General features: G+C 42.3%; 2 protein-coding genes across 3 annotated transcripts; both read left to right on the top strand.

Annotated features, from left to right (window-relative positions):
- The first annotated feature begins 2,952 nt into the window (after positions 1-2,952).
- On the top strand, positions 2,953-9,664 carry si:ch73-233f7.1 (protocadherin-10). 2 transcript variants are annotated; one of them, XM_006781424.3, is made up of 5 exons: positions 2,953-5,496; positions 5,587-5,700; positions 8,145-8,203; positions 8,401-8,528; positions 8,827-9,664. In XM_006781424.3, exons 1-5 carry the CDS (start codon positions 3,178-3,180, stop codon positions 9,129-9,131), a joined length of 2,925 nt encoding a protein of 974 aa, XP_006781487.2. In that variant the 5' UTR covers positions 2,953-3,177; the 3' UTR covers positions 9,132-9,664. The 2 variants fall into 2 exon arrangements, with proteins under 2 accessions (XP_006781487.2, XP_006781486.2); XM_006781423.3 differs by having other exon boundaries at positions 2,953-5,700.
- A 4,969-nt stretch (positions 9,665-14,633) lies between these two features.
- On the top strand, positions 14,634-20,546 carry LOC148106148 (uncharacterized). Its single transcript, XM_087849769.1, has 2 exons — positions 14,634-17,193; positions 17,885-20,546. Exons 1-2 carry the CDS (start codon positions 14,812-14,814, stop codon positions 20,228-20,230), a joined length of 4,728 nt encoding a protein of 1,575 aa, XP_087705895.1. The 5' UTR covers positions 14,634-14,811; the 3' UTR covers positions 20,231-20,546.
- Positions 20,547-21,072: the final 526 nt, after the last annotated feature.

Consider the following 21,072-nt stretch of genomic DNA (forward strand, 5'->3'; position numbering starts at 1 on the left):
TACCACGAACTAGTGTTTGCTGAGCCAATTTATTAATGTGGTATTATCTTTATCACCGAAACACAGATTGAAGCAAATAATGTTAAAAGATGATGCTATGCTTTAGTGGAAGGGTGACTTGGGGGCCATCATTACCTAAAAGCACACAAGATGAATAATTAATGTTTTATGCTTTAGGGTGAAATGTGCAGAATTAATTGTATAGAGTAGATACTGATAAGGATTCATTTTTAATACATCTAAAGCGATGCGAACAACACTGTGAGCAAATGTGAGCACTTTAAGACTAAGCACATTAATAAGCTTATGTTCAGTCTTCCTTGTGTTTCTCTTGATTTCCTGTGTGGTGCAGAACAACAGATAACTTTATCCGAGTTAATTTTGTATCAGCAAAAAATTATCCAGTGCTGTTAAACACTTTTCTTTGGCACACAATAAATTTTAAACCGTTCCATTTATTGCGGTATCGCATATTGTCCAATAGATGGCGCCACAAGATCACGAATGGAAAAGAAATATAGCGTTTTAAGTGCACTTACATGTGGACATTATGAGCCAAATAAAACATAGACTGCACTAAAGTGGAACTGAAAGCGCATATAGAGAAAACAGCCCCCTTTATTTCAAGTGCATAACAAAACAAATGAGTTTCTAACCACTTTACCATCCTTCATCCACCCACCAGTACTTTTTCATTCCGGGGGGGAACGGGTCACGGTCAGATGGCTTCTGAGCGGTAGTTCAGAGAAAGTAGTCTTTCTGTCGGACAATTGGGTGAGCGAGGCGATAGGGGCGGATGAGTCCGGCTTAATGCTGCGTGTAATGCATGTTAATGTTACAGGCACCGAGGGACCGCCGGCCCGAGGGCTCTGGGATTATTTATCACAAAACATTTGTATTCTTCCGTCGGAGAACGGTTGATCCCGGATAGCTGCACACTAATCCTTCACTCCGTTAATTAAAAAGAAGGGAAAAGCAATGGAACTGGTGGTGGTGGTGATTTTTTTTTCTTTTTCCAGAAATGTAATCATTTCTGGAGAAGCTTAACCATCTGCTTGAGGTTAAGTCTACAAGCAGATTGTATTTTCTGCTTATTTAAACCTGGGGATTTTAGTTTTTCCTGAAAAGGGGAGGGAAATGCATGCCAGCGCTGCTTATTGGACAGATAGAAGTGCAGCAACTTTAGTTCCCAGGGGAAGTAAAAGTAATGCTTTTTTTCCCCTGCGATATCTTCCTCCGGGATGAGGATTTATGGTTTGATAGCATTGCGGTTTTATTCAAAAACAAGTAGTGACCTTTCTTACCTCTCCTTTAAAACCCCAGCTGAATATGAAGAGGGAGCGTTATTCTTTCAGTTGCTTAAGAGAGAAATGTCAGAAACAACCACTGTCTTCAAGTAGAAGTATTCCCTTTGGCCCTGTTTGATTTGTTTTGAAAGTGAAAAGATCGCAGCAACATTAGACTTTGTTTCCCTGATCACCCTCAAAGAGGACCAACCATCAACACGATTTTCCACAGAGGTTTTAGTCCTCAGGTTGTTGGGAGCAATTTATAGAAAAATGCAGCGTCTAGTGTAAAAGGAAATGCTGCCCCTAAGAAGCAGAAATGTTTGTTTCTTGTTCTTTCTCTCTCATCTCCTTCTCGCTTCTTTTCCTTTTTAGTTGCTAACAAGCCCAACGCTGCCCGGGGGCCAAGGCTGTGTCGTCAGTCCCATGAAGAGACTTTCAGATTTCCACCATTTTTTTTGGCATTAGGATGCTAGTCGTGTCTGTCTGGAGAAGAACCTGAATTCACAAAGGCAGCCTTTGGTCGCACTCTAACTGTGTCTTTAACTGCTCCCTGCCGCTCACTGCTTGTCTAACTGACCAGGATATACAGGAAAGCGATTAGATGTGAACAAACATGCGCGGTGCTCTAAAGAGTTGTTCTCTTTATCTCAAAACTATAATGGCACTCTGATACAGCCTTTTCTGTTTATGCCAGTCTGTAAACAAATCATCTATGAGATATTTATCTAATCCCAACCACAGTATAATACCTGATTAGAGACAAGTATGATTGAGGCTTTATGACACTGCTTTTACGTTGATTATGTTGATACATGTACAGACCCACTTAAGTGAATTAAAGGCGTGTAATGCGTATTTGTATGGGTCTTTTGTCCGTTTATAATTCTCAAAGTAATCGTTTTAAGTTCCAGAACCTGTAGCTCACACTCATTTAAACACTGATTAAAAATTAATACTCTGACCTATCAAAGATTCTTTTTGTAAAACCCAATTTCGCATGTGATGATTAATGAATGGGACTGTTTTATAGTGTTTGTATTCATCTTCAAAGGGCTCTAATTAAAAAGCATTATGAAGTCCCAGGAGCCTACTGTTAGTGGCCACTGGGCCATTTGAAGCAGAGCGAGTGAGTGCTTAAGCTTGTGTGTTTTGTTTACTGTATTTCAACACGTAGTCATGGGACCTCAGAAGAATAGTTTATTATTTTTCTGAAGGTGCAATGGGGATTGCAATAAAACAATAACACGATGTTGGCTATCACCACGGTCCTGGCGCAGTAAGGCACTGGGAACACCAAGACAAATCCTTACTCATCCTCATCTAGTAAACCCAGCCTAGGAAAGGACACCCGTGACACACTTTGACTCCTAATCCAAATCTGGCTCTGACGTCTGGTATCAAACTTACGCCCTGTCCTCACTTTAATGGGTCAGGCGAACAGACACGCGGATGTGAAAGGGTTAAACGTCTACAGTAATTAGAGTCGTATTTCGCGTCAGCGTCCTCCAATACGGAGCTGAGAGAAGCCACGTCCACCCCCTCCATCTCTCTTTCCATCTCTCTCTCCCTCTCTCTCTCTGTCACACACACACATACACACACATACACACGCACCTCCCCACCGGCTCCTCCAAGTGCCTAATACACTGTAAAATCAAAGCGCGAGCCTCCCCCGTTCATACCGGTGTTGCGCGTGGAGCACAGCACCGAGAGAGGTGCTTTCACTCTACTCCCGCTCCCTCATTCTAAGTATTCGGCAAAGTTACCCATACAAATAAATGTGACTAACTTCAATCTTAGGACCGGCTCCTTTTCTCTATTATGTACAGCTGAATGTCTTTATGAGGCAAAAGATGTCCGTGTGAGGTGCTTTACGCACGGGGCTGAAATGGATCACATTCTCTCCAGAGGCAGCTGGGTGCCGGTGACTGGCCTGGTTATATGTCTGCTTCTGTGCGCGTGTGTCGTGGACTTGGTTCTCGCGCAAATTCGCTACTCCATCCCAGAAGAGCTGGAGCATGGAGCTTTTGTGGGCAACATCGCCGAAGACCTAGGTTTGGATGTGGCAAAGCTGTCAGCCCGTCGGTTTCGTATCGTTTCTGGCGCAAAGAAACAGTACTTAGAAGTGAACTTGGAGAACGGGATTCTCTTCGTCAACGAAAAGATAGACAGAGAAGAGCTTTGTGAACGAAGCCCAAACTGTTTTTTGCACTTACAAGTGGTCATAGAAAACCCGTTAGAACTATACAGAGTTGAAGTGGAGATTTTAGACGTGAATGACAACTCCCCCAGTTTCCCGTGGAGCGAGTTTAATCTTGACATCACAGAGTCCGCTGCGCCCGGCTCTCGTTTCCCGTTGGAGAGCGCCCAGGACCAGGACGTTGGCACCAACTCTCTGCGCTCATACCTGCTGAGCGCAAACGAGCACTTCGCACTGAACATCCAGACGCGCAATGATGGGAGCAAGTTTGCTGAGCTCGTGCTGGACACCCCACTGGACCGGGAACAGCAGAAAAAGCACGAAATGGTTCTGACTGCTTATGACGGGGGCTCACCGGAACGCTCCGGGACAGCGCTGATAACTATTACAGTTTTGGATGCCAACGATAACGTGCCCGTTTTTGACCGCGCAGTTTACCGCGCGAGCCTGGTGGAGAACGCACCGAGAGGGACGCTGGTGCTGAAACTGAACGCCACAGACCTGGATGAGGGCTCGAACGGGGAGGTTACTTATGCGTTCAGCGGACACGCACCACTCAAGGTGCGCGAACTGTTCAGCGTGGACCCGTACATGGGTGAAATCCGAGTGAAGGGTATTGTGGACTACGAGAAAGCAAGTGTGTATGAATTGTATGTGCAAGCGAAAGACAGGGGACCCTCGGCCGTGGCCGTACACGGCAAGGTGCTGGTGGACATCCTGGATGTAAATGACAACGCTCCCGAAGTTATCCTCACATCAGTGTCCACTCCCGTTCAGGAAGATGCGCCAGCAGGTACGGTGATAGCGGTTATCAGTGTTATGGACCGGGACTCTGGAGAGAACGGAAACGTTGACTGCCAAATTCCAAACAACGTTCCCTTTCAGCTCCACTCATCTTTTAAAAACTATTACACTCTAGTGACAAGCGAGTTTCTGGACAGAGAAACCGTGTCCGAATACAACATCACCCTCACAGCACGAGACCTGGGCTCTCCTTCGCTCTCTACCAGAAAAACCATTCTCGTTCAAGTGTCTGACATTAACGACAACCCCCCGCGGTTCTCCCAACCTTCATACACAGTTTATGTGACCGAGAATAATGCCCCGGGCGCTTCCATTTGCTCTGTAACTGCATTCGACCCCGATTCTAACCAGAACGCCTATCTGTCTTATTCTATTCTGGAGGGTCAGATTCAGGGCATGCCCGTGTCCACTTATGTCTCAATCAACTCTGACAACGGCAACATCTACGCACTGCGCTCCTTTGATTACGAACAATTAAGAAACTTTCAGATTCTGGTACAGGCACAGGACGCAGGCTTCCCCCCTCTCGCGAGTAATGTCACAGTTAACGTCTTTGTCTTGGACCAGAACGACAACGCACCTGTTATCGTATCTCCACTGCCGAAAAACGGCACTGTGGCCACAGAGGTGGTTCCGCGGGCAGTAGACGCTGGCTATCTGGTTACCAAAATAACAGCGATAGACGCAGACGCGGGGCAGAACTCCCGCTTGTCCTATCAGGTGTTACAGGCTACAGACCCGGGGCTGTTCAGCGTAGCTCTGTACACGGGAGAAATCAGGACTATTCGTCGAATAGTAGAAAAAGACGCAACAAGACAGAGACTGGTAATATTAGTCAAAGACAACGGGCAGCCACCGCTTTCCGCCACTGTCTCCATTGTCCTCACAGTGGTAGACAGCGTGCCCGAGACCCTGTCAGATTTCGGGGACCTCACACTCAGCCCACAGCCCCCTTCAAACCTCGCTCTCTACTTGATCGTGTCGCTGAGCACTATATCCTTAATATTCCTGGTGGCTATCATCGTGCTGGCTGCAGTAAAGTGCTACAAGGATAGCGAGACTCTGAGCGGGTACAACCTGCCCCCCCTATCCTGCTGCTGCTGCGGGGGGTTTCAGCCAGAGCCGCCCCCGGAGATGTTCAAAAAATCCAACCTCAACCTGCAGATTTCATCCGCCGCCAAAGTGCCCACGAACTGCATGGAGGTGAATGGAAATAGCAGTCTCTCTCAATCATATTGTTATAAAGTGTGTCTAACCCCCGAATCAGCCAAAAGTGACTTTATGTTTCTGAAGCCGTGCAGCCCGAGCAGCACACCGAGGAACAACGAGGCAAAGAGCGCGGAAAACTCGTGGAACGCGCAAAGCCGGAGCGCATCTGTGAACAACGGAGCAACTACTCCCAGTGAGGTAGAGTGAAATCAGCATATAGTATAAAACAAAGGAGAGCGAGCTGCTCGTTTAATTCCACCCCATTCCACACACTGACACAATAACAACTATCAACTCAGTTTCCATCAGATGTGAATCTAGACAGTGACATTCTCCCATGAAGGTCAAATCGCGCATGCCATACAGGCTTGTACTCAACTTGAGGAAAAGCTTCAGTAAAGTCACTCTTTTCTTCTATCACTCCCTCGTTAGTGTTTTCGCACAGCATGTCGTCTCCACAGCGTTTTAATATAATTGTGGCAATAATGAATTCTAATTGTGCTGCCCATGTTAATGTTTTGCACCCGGGAAATGAAATGAGACGACGTGAGATTACATTTTAATTGACATGTTAATGAAAGTGTAAAGCCCCATCTTGCGAGGAGCATATGCTGTGCAAAAAACCGTGTCTGAGAACGAAGTGAGATGTCAATTACTGCGCGAGAGGAAGATGAAATGTAGTTCAGGCAGTCTCCTCTGTTCAGTCTTGGTATCAATTCAAGCATTTAATAATAATTCGAGAACTAATTATAGAGATTGTGACCTGCGAGAACAATGTCTACATCATTCAGTGTTATTGCCACACAGTTTTCATGCAGTGACGTGGCGCCTGCACACACCTGCTTCCAGCGTATCTACCTGAACAAAAAGTCAAGGTTACAAACGTGAAGGTGAATGGCAGCTGTTTGAAATTGTCAGCCTTGGGTTCAGGTAATCCATGTCACGGGCACTCGGGTTTGTGAACACGCCTTCTTGTTTTCAAACTAACAATACAGGACAGATAACCTCACTAACTATGCCTCAAGGGCACAAGGACGACCGAACCATTATACCAGACACAATGTGGCGTATTCGCAAGAGGGGGGTGGCTGTCCATTATTGATGAAAAATGGCAAATGGTCGGTTTTGGGGAGACAGGGGAGGACATCGCGAGGGGAGGGGGCAAGGAGAAGGAGGGGGCGAAAGGACATGGCTGGACTGAGACGTGGACAGCCTGTAGATCGGCCCCAGCACTGTCCTCTGAATGCGAGGAGAGAAAGAGAGATGTGGCTTCATATTTGTCGAGCAAGGGTGGGGAAGAGGAGGGGGTGAAAGGGAAGGAAGGAGAGGAGAGAAAGGAGACGAGGAAGGGGGTAGTTTACAGAGGAAGGGTGTCTACGCCCGTGTTTGTTTGTTTGTTTGTTTGTTTTTTTATTTATTTTTTAATTATTATCTTAATAGACGGAGCAGCAGACCACAAATATGTGCGTAATGCCGATTCCGGTATGAATCGGCCCTGACTCTTTGTCCCCTCCACGCTATTAGCGCGGAGGGACAAAGAGTCAGGGCCTTGATACCAGACTCCACCAGGCTGACTGAGAAATGTCAGCCCGGTCACTGACACATACACCTCTGGCCACAAGAGGGAATTCGAGGTCACGGTGAATGTGCCGCCTGTAGCTAAACTCCTTCAGGAGAAAGTGTCCTTCTTTTTATTAATTGGCTCCACCAAATCACCCGGTAGTGCCCCTCGGCGTGTTCACGTGAGTCACAGTGAGGTTGTCTCTGGCGCGTCAAAGACAAATCACAACGAATCACAAATACTCGAAGCAAGTGCATAACCGCGCTTAAATTGACGAATTGAAGGTGAAAAGGGAGATTAAACACACATCTAAGCGCGCACGACACACAGGAAAGGTAGGCGAATGTGATGTGTGCCACGGTGTGAATGCGTGGCGAGACGTGCTGGGTTACTCCATTTACAGCTGCGAGGGCCGCAAACTTTTCAAGGCTCTCTGCGAGACTTTTAATTAAAAACCTTGCTCGAGGAGTGTCAGGCAAATATTAATGTAAAATGATGCATAAAATCCACAAAACAATGACGTGTGTAATTTTCTTAATTTCCTCCCTGGCACGGTTCCCTTTGAAGATTAAAATCATGTTTCGTTTCATCCCGGTGGGGTTCTAATTGGTTTTGTGCATAGCTGGCTGAGGACAGTATTTTGAATACCGATTCTAATAATAGCTTACGTCGCATTCTTCTCGTTAACAACTTTAGGTGAATTAATGCAGCGTGGAATCCATACTATGAGAATCAAACTGGAATAAATATCACTCGGGTGCTCTCTTTCACCCTTCCCGCTGCGCCACGGAGGATAAAAGCAAAACTAAGTGACAGGCGAATCGTAGCTGGAGGCGTCACCACCTCCACTCTTGAAATGAGCATGTTCTGCCAAACATCCACGGGGCGGCAGCCACGAGCCATCTGAAAAGGATCGTGTCTTCAATTCAGGAGGGATCCCAAGAAAGTCTACTCCTGTCAGCTATCAGTGACCTCTATCATAACAGACATCGTTTAGATGAAATTAAAAATAGAGTCACACGGAACTGATCGTTAACATGAATACCCTTCCATTAACTCTGACAATATCTTCCCTCTGCAGCTAAAGCAGCCAAACACAGACTGGACTCTCACGAAGAACCAAAACTCCTCTATTAAAAGGTATAGTTCTGAATAGTTCAGCATTATGACCTGCCCCACCCCCCCACCCCCCCAACACACACAAACACACACACAAGTATGTGCTCAATAAAGCTCTAAAGCATACAGTCTGCATAAAAAATGCTCATGTCAATATGATTTGCATTTTCATAAATATGAGTCAACGGTGTTGTTACACAGACTTATTTCATTTGTAGTTACAATTCCATAAACATGGATGGCACCCTCATGCGAAAAGCCATGCATGCAGACCCAGAAAACTATGTCACCTCAATGGCACCTGGACAATACTGGACCTGGGGTACTCACATGAGAGGCACGAAAGGTGAGAGAGGCTAAATGCATTCCTGCTTATGTATGCATATGGAGTATTTCATCTACACTACTTTAATATTACACACGCTGCGCATCCTCGTTCTTTAATTTTTTGACTTTTTTTGTTATTCCCTTAACTCGCTTGTAGCTGACGGCCTACCCCATCCTCACTAAACTGACCACTAAACAGATCACTGCTCCTTTTACTGCATTTAATCGTTAACAGTCCTTACAGCAAGCTGTAAAGACATGAGTCAGTATTGAATAATAAGCAGTTGTTTCTTCTCTCCTTTCTCCTCATGTTATAGATTATAAAATGTCTCCTTCACCCAGTGGGATCCCCTCTCGCCCCTGGACTCCTCGGTGTACACCTCCTCCACAGCAGCAGCAGCCTTCAATCCCCTCCCACCCGCACCCACACCCACCACCCGATTACCACCACAATGTGTACATCCCTGGGACGCCATCAGGCTTTTGCACCCTGAGGCCTGCCGCACAGCGAAGCGACCTAGATGTCCACAATTCATTTTCTACTTTTGGAAAGAAGCGCCGTCTCCAGATGTCGCCCCAGGGAGAGACTGCGATCATAAATAATGACCTGTACAATGACTGACTTTCCAATAACTGCCCTAGTGGATGATTAAAAAGATGGATATCCTTATATGAAAACAGAGGTAGAGCCCACCCAGTACATCAATTAATGAACATGTGATTTATAAGTGGTATGAAAATAGAAAGGGAAAGAGGAATAATGAATGGACAATCTGTTTTGAAGAAGGATAATGAAGGTCTGATGGCTATTTATTTGACATGCCACTGCAACATTGTCAGCATATGTGTCTGTTTTTATTATTAGAATTATCATTATTATTATTTAGACAATCAAACTGGAGCAGCAGTTACATCCAAAATAGTTTTCGAAAAAGCATTCGTGGAAAATAATTTTGCACATCCTTATGAATTTATATTTTTTGGTTACATGAAAAAGAAGACGTGCTTTTCCTTTTTGTATCTTTGTTTGCTAACAGAGCTTGTGTGAATATGACAAACAGTGAGTATGTATATGCAAGCTGCACCGTGAAGCAGACTACTGTAATGACAGGGGAGGGTTCCTTCCTTTACACATGTACTGTATACATTTATGAAAATAAAGTATTTTTTTCATATGGCCTTCCTCTTTTCTTTCAAGCAAGCATTTGTGACCTGCTGTAATTCATAAAACATAATCCCTGCACCAAAACGCAGATTCAGTCGATGTGCACGCATAAATGATTTAGATGTAAGTTTTCCAGATCTATGTTTAATTAGCCTGAGTTAATTATTTTGAGGTGAAAAAGTTCCAGAGCTACTCGTACAAGGGTGAAAAGCTTTTCGCCTTGGTAAGCTGTTTTCCACGGTGAGGAATAAACATAGTAAAATGCTAACATATGCTAATTGGAGTGCTTGCATTTCCATTTGCCCGCAGAGAATAGTGGGGTTCATTAACTGAACAAACAGAACCTCCTCTCTCGAAATATCACTTTAATTAAGACCACGAACAGGAATACAAGGGAGGAAAGGGAAAGGATGGGGGTGGGGGGGCTCTTAACTCCAAATGCCACACCTGAATCTGTGCAAGGGGGCCTGTGGCTTCTCTCTCTATGTATGCCCTTTTATTTCTTTCTTCTCTGGGAATTAGTTCACAGCATCAACAGATGGGAGCTGGCCACTGGCCAGAAATAAGCAGGGTAATTAGGTTGTCCTATGGCTCAGATTGAAAATAATGTCGTTAATAAGGAAACGGGTGTCCATAGAGAGCATGGAGGGGAGCAGAGTAACCTTCTCTGTAGTAAGGTGATCCACAGGGACAGTGGAAGGGGCAGCCATTTTTAGATCGGCTTGGCTCATTTTCAGGTTTTGATCCTTGAAATAAAGTGGAAGTTGGACATTGTTTTTTTCTTTTCTGTTTTAAACACGTTCAGAAACGCCAAATTCATGTATATAAAATAGATCACATACATATCAGCTTCCTTTAAAGTCAGCAACTGGTGAAATTGTAGTTAAATGATTAAATATAAAATCTCAACGTTTCTTCTCTTACAGCATAGCAGGACTTGTAACGCAGACAAACTCGCGTCATTTCCACATCATGTAACCATTACTGTCGGTCGCACTGGGAGCTGTCCATTGTCATAGTGCTGAAACGGCTTTGTCCATTTGTGCCTCTAAATCCAACTGCAACGTTTCCTGTTGTCCACCAGAGGGCGCTTAGAGCACGGTGCAGCAGGCTGGATTTAATGCTTTCACAGCAGCCTCTCACATACATAAATCATGACCTCTTAAAATGTTTTGTTTTTAATTTTTAAGTAGTGATAAGAAAACAAATTCATGAGGTGTAAATTATGCTCGTAGAATACAAATAAATTACATACCCCTCCCCCCTCTAATGTCAGTGTTTTTTTAACCAAAAAAATACCAATAATGCAACAACATAACATAAGATGAAAACGCTGTTACAACACTGTTACAACAACCTTGCATTCATTAATGTAAAAAAAAAAAAATGCACTACTTAAATGAAGCAATTGAATGTTGCAGCTTGCTGTGGTGAAAAGCTTTAAATACTGTTGATTACATTAATCTCTGTTTGTTCGTTTTTTTTAGTTAACCACATCTTACTCTGCAAACTAACTACTACAATTTCCCCCAAAATATAAATACATAAACAAAGTAGTTGAGTAAAAAACACACAATTACACAAAGAAACATAGATGAAATGTAGTTTAAATACTCAAGTAAAGGACAAAAAAAGGACAAGTGCCTCCGAAAACTACTTAGTAAACTGTAAGTTAAGTTATTTATATATTATAGATGTTTAAATTTGATTAATTTATGATCACAACGTTTTCACAGTAAATATACTGACCAGTTTTTCCACAGAATAGTTCCCCAGTAGAGGGCATCATTGAGTAAAAATGATTTTAGTGATCCACTTTTTTAAAACTCTTATCCAACCCAGGGAGAAGTGTTCCCCTCCAAACAAAACTTGTTGGACAGAAAATATAACAGAAAATATTATGAGGACACCGTGTAGTGTACAAACAAAACAAACAAGCAAAAACAAAAAACTGGTCAAATCTCAGTGGGAGTCATACTGTCTGTTGCATGGGCCCCCAGTTTTTGTGTCTCTGAAGCCCGTTATGACTCTGTCTGTTTGCTTAGGGTTGTTGTCATATGGGCAGATCAGATTCTTCACTAATAGTCTCGTGCGTGATAACATCTAAGCCTATATTGCAAAGCCTAGTGCGTTCTTGGCACAAAGCATAATGAAAAAGTAATTTAAAAAATTGTAATAAAATGTAATAAAACTTTGGCAGTCAAGGAGTACTCCCAGTACTACCACATATATTAGTGATCCACCATTTCATGTGTAAGATGGCTCCTTGTACATTTTTAAACTTAATTTTCAATCTTAAAGATAATTAAATAAATGTAACAATCATTTCCATCAAATCTGACTTTTTATATACAGTGTGCATGATTTTTTTAAATGTAAAGTTGTGGTTTCAGATAATAAAATGTTTTAAATAAAGCATTCCAAACCATGAATTTACATAAAGTAGTGACTCAGACACATTCACATTCTAGTGACCAGTGCTGTTTCCAAATTAGTTTCATCTTCAACAAATCTAAAATTATTTTGACCAAGACTATTTATTAGAAAAAGTCAGGTTTCACATTTTTAGAGGCATTTTCTAGCCAGTCCTTACATTGTATGTACAAAGGCAATGGCATTTTAAGCAGTGATTGATTAGAAAATAACACATGTTGAATTAACAAAAAAAACCTACAAAAAGGGAAGATTACAGTTGGGTGTGACCTGCTTAAAGCATCCATAGATACAGGCCAGACTCACCTAGTCCACTTGTGGGACCAGAAATAATAGATAATCAGATAACTGAGGTTAGATTGTTAGAGGCTGTGATGATCACTGGCACTCCTTTTGGCTCTTTTAAACGCAGGGTTCTCCTCATCACGATGAACTGTCAGCTTAGGTCTTTAAGGGAAACTTGATGGATTCAAGGATTCAAGGAGCTTTATTGTCATTCATCACATGTTTACATAAGGTGGAACAAAATTACGTACACATGGTCCTGGGGCGAAAAGAAACAGACTAATGAAGAAACAGTATTTTAAATAGTAAGTAAATTAATAGTTAAAAAAAACAAAAACAAATACCAGTACCAGTCGGGAGAATAGATATAGAAATGTAGGTATAAATACTTTAGCAGCAAAAGGGCATAATGACCAGCATTGATAAAGTGACGGTGTCAGTAAGTGTCTTATTGTAAACTGTGATGTAATCCAGTTGCGGTACAGAAGGTAAACCACAATACCCAGGCCGGTGATGTGTAGCTCTCTCTCTTCTGTGAACATGACGATCCATATACAGTGGAAGTCCCCAGTGAGCTGTTTATTACATTTATCAATCCCATTCTCCTTTGCCTTAAAACTATTGCACAAAAACACTTTTCCTTCTACGGGCTTCTCACAAGAGCAGTTATGAGTGTACTTTAATGAGCAGATAATAATTTTATTGCAGCCCGGAAATACTTCCAGGCACTAAGTGTACTGAGTGTATCCTTGACTATCATAGAGCTCACACTAATTAGAACATTGTGTAACATATTTTTTTTCCATCAGTGAGATCTGCCTGTGGATCGCAGCTTGTACTCTGGCTTGCAGAGTACAACAGTCAGACTGAAAGCAGGAACATAACGGTGCATGATAACTGTGTGCAAACATTTCACATACACAGCCAGTGGTGGGAGGTGAAAAGCTGACCTTAATTTGCCTTTTTGTCAAGAACTTTGACAAAACAGTAATCTAAAAGGAGACGAATTGCACGGTGAGGGCTTTTGCTAAGGCAGCTGCAGTAAACTCTGACACATGCTCTCTATCTTCCTCTCTTTCTCTGCCAACTGTAAACATCCTTTGATTGAGAGTATCACTCTTTCCTGATTCCAACCAGGCAGATTTTGGCACTACTCTCTGCTGCTGTCAGCTATCATTTAGGTGTCAGATCAAGGAGGGACACATGTCTCCTTCACACAATTCACCTCCAGGTTTTATCACAGTGTCTTCTCACTGATTACATCACACCCACCCACATCTTCATCATTGTTCTTCACCCCTATTGTACCTCTCAAATGTGTACCCTTGTGGAGTATATGTGGTAAAATCTAGTAAACACTTGACTCCACTTACACTTCAACTATTACTTATTGTGGATGTTTACCCTAAAAAACTTTCTGTTACTTGAGCCTCCTTAGACTGAATGTCCCCCCCCCCCCCTAAACTACTATAAAGTTAAATGCATACAACGTGTTTGTTTTAGTCCAATACCTACTTCAACTTCACTACAATTTGGCTGCTATCTTGTAGAGACTCACTACATGCGGATTTCTTGACTGTTTCCATATTACAGGCAAAACAAAACATGTTTTAAACTTTTAAAAATTAATATAAACGTAAATGGAAATAAAAGTCACAAACTACAAACTAGCATCTACTAGCACAGGTCATTTGCCAGCTTAGGGCAGACTGTAGTAGGCTGGCGTCAAGTAGTAACAGCGCCAACAGGCTTGTGTATAAAGGCACAGAAAGCTAGAAAGGTTTATGTCTTTATTATACAATCATATACCTCAGTAGGAGCTGTTATATACAGCTGTTTTAAATCATCTAGTGGCATGTAAATAAAATAAAGACATGCCAACTTAAGGATAGTAGATTGTTTTATCCTCCATGATTTATTCCCTTGTTATAAAGACCTCAGACAATATTTGAAATTAATCCTTTACTATTACAAAACAAACAACTGTCTTTTGAAGACATGCCCGATGAATGAGAGATGTTGTCAGGATAAAGCACACAGTGCTGCTCGTGCGCCTGTGTGTGTTTGGGGATGTCCTTCCATGCGTCAGTGCCTTGCGAAGCCGCAAAGCTGATTTCAGAGCTGAAGAATTCAATACACTATGTTCAGCGTGTATCGCACGGTGTCACTGTTGACCACTAGAGCACACTACCACACTACTCTTCTTCTCTGAAGTCACGACACACCCATTTGTAAAGGCAAAGGACACTGCTTTCTTAAATGGGCGCTTATGATTATTTACACACAGAACCTTAATTCATTCATGTCTATTGTTTTTCTGGATTTTTTTTTTTGCAAAGATACTCTGTGAAATCTTAAGAATCACAGACATAAAACGGCTTTTAGGATCTGGCTTATTTTTTTTCCTGCAAAGGAAAGGATGAGATTTTGCATTGCCGTCTTTGTCTTGTGTTCAACATGGCCAGCCGCTTTGTCGGTGACACGGTACTCCATACCCGAGGAGAAGGAAAGGGGATCTGTTGTGGCTAATCTGGCTGCAGATCTGGGACTTGAGCCAGGAGGTTTGGCGCAACGAGAGGTAAAACTTGATATTTTTTCCAACAAAAAATACCTAGATTTTAACAAAAAGACGGGCGAACTGTACATCGTAGAAAAATTGGACAGGGAATATCTTTGTCCGGCAAAACCCGCGTCCTGCTTTTTAAAGCTCGATGTGATCATAGAAAGCCCCTTACGTATCTTCAACATTGAGCTTGGAATAACGGACATAAACGATAACGCTCCACATTTCCGACGGGACAGAGTAGAGCTCGACGTTTCAGAATCTGCAACGCCAGGCGAGAGGTTCTCCCTGCCCAACGGCGTGGATCCAGATGTTGGTATAAATACAATTAAAACGTACAAACTCAGTGTTAGCGAACACTTCACAATCGAAATTCAGACAGGTAGCGACGGAACTCAATATGTAGACTTGGTGTTGACCAAATCGTTGGATAGAGAACAGACTGCTGTTCATAATTTAATACTAACTGCAGTGGATGGCGGTGTCCCGGTGCGCTCTGGCACTGCTAATATTATTGTAAGAGTACAGGACACAAACGATAATCCCCCACGGTTTGATAAGCAGACTTATACAATTAACATGACGGAAAACACCCCAATAGGGACCTTAGTGATGAAGCTAAACGCCTCGGACCTTGACGAGGGTTTGAATTCAGAGATTGTGTACTCATTCACCCTTTACACGTCGGAGAAAACACAAGAGGTGTTTTCACTGAATCATAACACTGGAGAGATAACTGTGAAAGGAACTATAGACTATGAAGATATGAAATTCTATGAGATGCACATCGAGGCCAGAGACAAAGGCACGCATCCCTTGCTTGGTCAGTGCAAAGTGGTCGTTAATGTGAAGGACATGAACGATAATTATCCGGAAATAATCATACAGTCTGTTAAAAACACAGTGGAGGAGAACGTAGCAGTAGGAAGTGTTATTGCACTTGTAGATATAAGTGATAGAGACACGGGGGATAACGGAAAAGTAAGCTTAACTATACATCGACCAATGCCCTTTACAATTAATACATCTTCAGATCGACCCATGCATTACAAGCTCATTGTGTCCGAGCCTTTAGATCGCGAAACAGTACCTGAATATGACATTACTCTAATTGTAACAGACGCAGGGATGCCACCTTTATCTGACAATGAAACAATAACTGTCCATCTGCTCGATGTTAATGACAACGCGCCACAGTTCCCCCAGTCATTTTATACTATACGTGTCATGGAGAATAACGCACCTGGGGCCTTGCTCAGCTCACTCACTGCCTTTGACCCCGACCTCCATGAAAACCAGAATCTAGTTTATTTCATAATAGAGAAGGAGATAGCCAACACCTCCATGTCCATGCTGTTCTCCATCAATCCAGAGAACGGTAATCTTTACGCACTCAAAACCTTTGATTATGAGATTGAGAAGGAGTTTCTGTTCCACATCGAGGCCAGAGACTCTGGCTCTCCTCCTCTCAGCAGTAATGTGACCGTCCACATCATTATTGTGGACCAGAACGACAATGCTCCAGTTATTGTATCTCCGTGGCGTGCACACGGCTCTGTGGTGGAGGAAAAGATCCCCAGATCCACTGATAAAGGATCCCTGGTTGCCAAGGTGATAGCCTTAGACACAGACTCTGTGCACAACTCTCGGATCACCTACCAGTTTCTACAGGTGACTGACGCCACCTTGTTCAGTCTGGACCAATACAACGGAGAGATCCGGACTATGAGGATGTTCAGTTACAGAGATCCACGCCACCAGAGACTGGTTGTTGTTGCCAAGGACAATGGAGAGCCTGCTCTCTCTGCTACAGTCACCATCAAACTGACCACAATGGAGACTGCTGTTAAAGCCTACTCTGACATGACTGAGGAGCCTCTGGAATATGACATCTTCTCAGACATCAACTTGTATTTGGTCATCGGTCTGGGCTCGGTGTCGTTTCTGCTGCTCATCACCATATTGGTCACCATCGTGATCAAGTGTCAGAAACCCAAGCCCAGCAAAGCAGCTCCTCCCTCCAGGAACAGTGTGATCAGTGAGAGGAACTCCACCATCGCAGACTCCACTCTGGTCTCCAACGATGCCTACTGGTACAGTCTGTTTCTAGCAGAGACCAGGAAAGGAAAGCTGGTGGTTAGACAGCCTCTGCCTAAGGGCTCCAGGTACATTGTGTCCAGCATACCGAGAGGGACAGGACTGACAGACACTAGTGACTCAGCAGCTTCTACTCTGCAGGTGAGAGCTCAGTGTCGATATTTGTATTTATGTTCATGATTTTTTATATTCATTATTCATTCATCATATACAGTAGACTCCTTTCACAATGTAAAAGTTTAGGAGTGATTTACTGTTATCTAAGCTCATTAACAGTATTATAGTATTTCTAAACGCACCTGTTATTTTTTGTACTATATATATATATATATATATATATATATATATATATATATATATATATGTAGTACAAAAAATAACAGGTATATATATATATATACATATATTTATTTATTGAAATTATATATATTGAAATGGAAGTTTATTACAGAATATTCGGGGAAACATTCAAAATCTCTGATATAATATTATATATTATCGGTGTCGCTGTTCCATTAGTAAAAGGTGGAACTACGAACGTAACCAGCATTCACTGTGGAGGTCGGGATACGACCAGACAGCTCAGTGGTGCTGAAATTGCAATGCGAAAAGACGTGTGGCCATTTTACTGCGGGAACAACATAGCGGGAAAATATTTGTGTGACAATATTTGTGGTCAAATCCGTTACAGGAATTTTTTATATTATTGGAAAGTAAAGAATATCGTTTAAAGTGCTGCAAGTCCGTGAACAACAAAGGGTTCCTCATAACAATGGAGTCAGAGAAATGGTACGTGCTGTTCATTGCTCTTCTGTTTTCGATTGTGTGTCAGATATCGGGTTCAGTAACTCATTATTCGATGCCCGAAGAAATCAAAGAAGGATCTGTTGTGGCTAATCTCGCCACCGATCTCAGTCTGGATGTGAAAACACTGAATCAGAGGAAGATGCGTCTTGATATAATCGCGAACAAGAAATATCTGGATGTGAACAAAGAGACTGGTGAGCTATATGTTGTTGAGAAGATTGACAGGGAAAATATTTGCAATACCAAGTCGTCAGCGTCTTGCTATCTTAGACTGGAGGTTATATTAGAAAACCCTTTACGAATATTTAATATAGAAGTAGAAATTCTTGATATGAACGACAACGCCCCACAATTTCGAAGAGACGCCATACATTTGGATATATCTGAAGCGACGCCAAGAGGAGAAAGATTTTCTCTGAGTAATGCAGTCGATCCGGATGTAGGGTCCAATTCAGTGAAAACCTATCATTTGAGTGAAAGTGAATATTTTAATATAGAAGTTCAGACCGGAAGAGATGGAACGAAATTTGCGGATTTGATCTTAAAACAGACATTAGATCGAGAGCAGAAGCCTGTTCATAATTTGATACTTACAGCTGTAGATGGAGGAACACCTGCTCGTTCTGGCACTGCCAGTGTTATTGTTCATGTTCTGGACACAAATGACAATCCACCTGCCTTTGAAAAAGACAATCTGAGTGTTAAAATATTGGAAAACTCTCCGATTGGAAGTCTTGTTATTGATCTTAATGCAACAGATTTAGATGAAGGGTCAAATTCTGATATAACATATTCATACAGTTTATACACATCAGAAAAAACACAGGAGACATTTAATCTGAATCCTGCCACTGGTGAAATTACAGTTAAGGGAGTGCTGAACTATGAAGATTTCAGGATTTATGATATGGAAGTTATAGCTTCTGATAAAGGAGCCACCAGTTTAACAGGACAATGCACCATAAAAATTCTAGTAGACGACATGAATGATAATCACCCAGAAATATCAATTAAATCATTTCAGAGTCCAGTGACTGAAAACATCGAGTTGGACACAGTGATAGCTGTAGTTAGTGTCAGTGATAAGGATTCAGGTGATAATGGAATAGTTGATCTTCATATTCCAGATAATATGCCTTTCAAACTGAGGGAGTCCTCTGATAACTATTATGAATTAGTAGTGTCAGAGCCTTTAGACCGTGAGAAGGTGCCAGAATATGACATCACTTTCACTGTGACAGACAGAGGCTCTCCTCCTTTATCTGACAATGAAACTATGACTTTAGAGCTGCTGGATGTTAATGACAATGTCCCACAGTTCCCCCAGTCATTTTATACTATACGTGTCATGGAGAATAACGCACCTGGGGCCTTGCTCAGCTCACTCACTGCCTTTGATCCTGACCTCCATGAAAACCAGTATCTAGTTTATTTCATAATAGAGAAGGAGATAGCCAACACCTCCATGTCCATGCTGTTCTCCATCAATCCAGAGAACGGTAATCTTTACGCACTCAAAACCTTTGATTATGAGATTGAGAAGGAGTTTCTGTTCCACATCGAGGCCAGAGACTCTGGCTCTCCTCCTCTCAGCAGTAACGTGACCGTCCACATCATTATTGTGGACCAGAATGACAATGCTCCAGTTATTGTGTCACCGTGGCGTGCACACGGCTCTGTGGTGGAAGAAAAGATCCCCAGATCCACTGATAAAGGATCCCTGATTGCAAAGGTGATAGCCTTAGATACAGACTCTGTGCACAACTCTCGGATCACCTACCAGTTTCTTCAAGTGACTGACGCCACCTTGTTCAGTCTGGACCAATACAATGGAGAGATCCGGACTATGAGGATGTTCAGTTACAGAGATCCACGCCACCAGAGGCTTGTTGTTGTAGCCAAGGACAATGGAGAGCCTGCTCTCTCTGCTACAGTCACCATCAAACTAACCACAATGGAGACTGCTGTTAAAGCCTACTCTGACATGACTGAGGAGCCTCTGGAATATGACATCTTCTCAGACATCAACCTGTATTTGGTCATCGGTCTGGGCTCGGTGTCGTTTCTGCTGCTCATCACCATATTGGTCACCATTGTGATCAAGTGTCAGAAACCCAAGCCCAGCAAAGCAGCTCCTCCCTCCAGGAACAGTGTGATCAGTGAGCGGAACTCCACCATTGCAGACTCCACTCTGGTCTCCAACGATGCCTACTGGTACAGTCTGTTTCTAGCAGAGACCAGGAAAGGAAAGCTGGTGGTTAGACAGCCTCTGCCAAAGGGCTCCAGGTACATTGTGTCCAGCATACCCAGAGGGACAGGACTGACAGACACTAGTGACTCAGCAGCCTCTACTCTGCAGGTAGGAATTTGATATACAGATATGATATTTTATCTACATAACTAGAACATTTATATTAATTACAATTATTTTTTTTCTATTTTCCCCTTTACCTTAATCCACAAAAAAAATCAGTGAATTATTCGAAAATCTCAGAAATTATCATGAGGTACCACTATCAAATGCACTACATAGTACATAACCAACATAGCAATAATCCATCATCATAATTTAGCAGCTTTTAATTGTTTTCAGGTCTTGTCCTCAAAAGTCAAGTCTGCAGTTAAAAGAACAATCTAAAAACCTGTGTTGTAATAGCAGTATAAATAATGTATATTTAATAAATGAAATGCAGTACTCAGGATCCACAAAGCTTAACTTCTTCATGACTTATTCACGTTTATTGATTTTTATATACCTTTTACGTTAGTACTGTTAGCACAGTTTTTTTTCTTATTTAACAATCAGTTTTAAGTGCGCCGTTGTCTTCATGTTGTTAGAGTAACTTAATCTCAACTAACTTCTCTGGCTGTGGCCATTCTTTACAGCCATTTCCTCCCTGTTCTTGTTTTTGTGTAAATAAAATGTAATATCATGTATTTTCAATATTTTCCTGTGCATTCTGTATATGCAATATTGGCAACTCGTGCATTTATGATTAATACAATTGAGTACTTTATTATCTCTAATAATTTGTTTTTATCAGTGGTAAAGATCGACTAGATCACTACGTCATCTAAAGTACCACGGTCATAAAGATATGGATAGAGAACCATTAGATCTATAGTGAGACATTATGCAAAGTTAATGCTAACTCGAAGTGCTACCATATTTGAAAATCGTCTGCAGCATTATCGTCTGCAGCATTATCTCGT

The sequence above is a fragment of the Neolamprologus brichardi genome, chromosome 2, assembly GCF_056152115.1.
Source record: "Neolamprologus brichardi isolate AB-2024 chromosome 2, ASM5615211v1, whole genome shotgun sequence".
Classification (NCBI taxonomy): Eukaryota; Metazoa; Chordata; class Actinopteri; order Cichliformes; family Cichlidae; genus Neolamprologus; species Neolamprologus brichardi.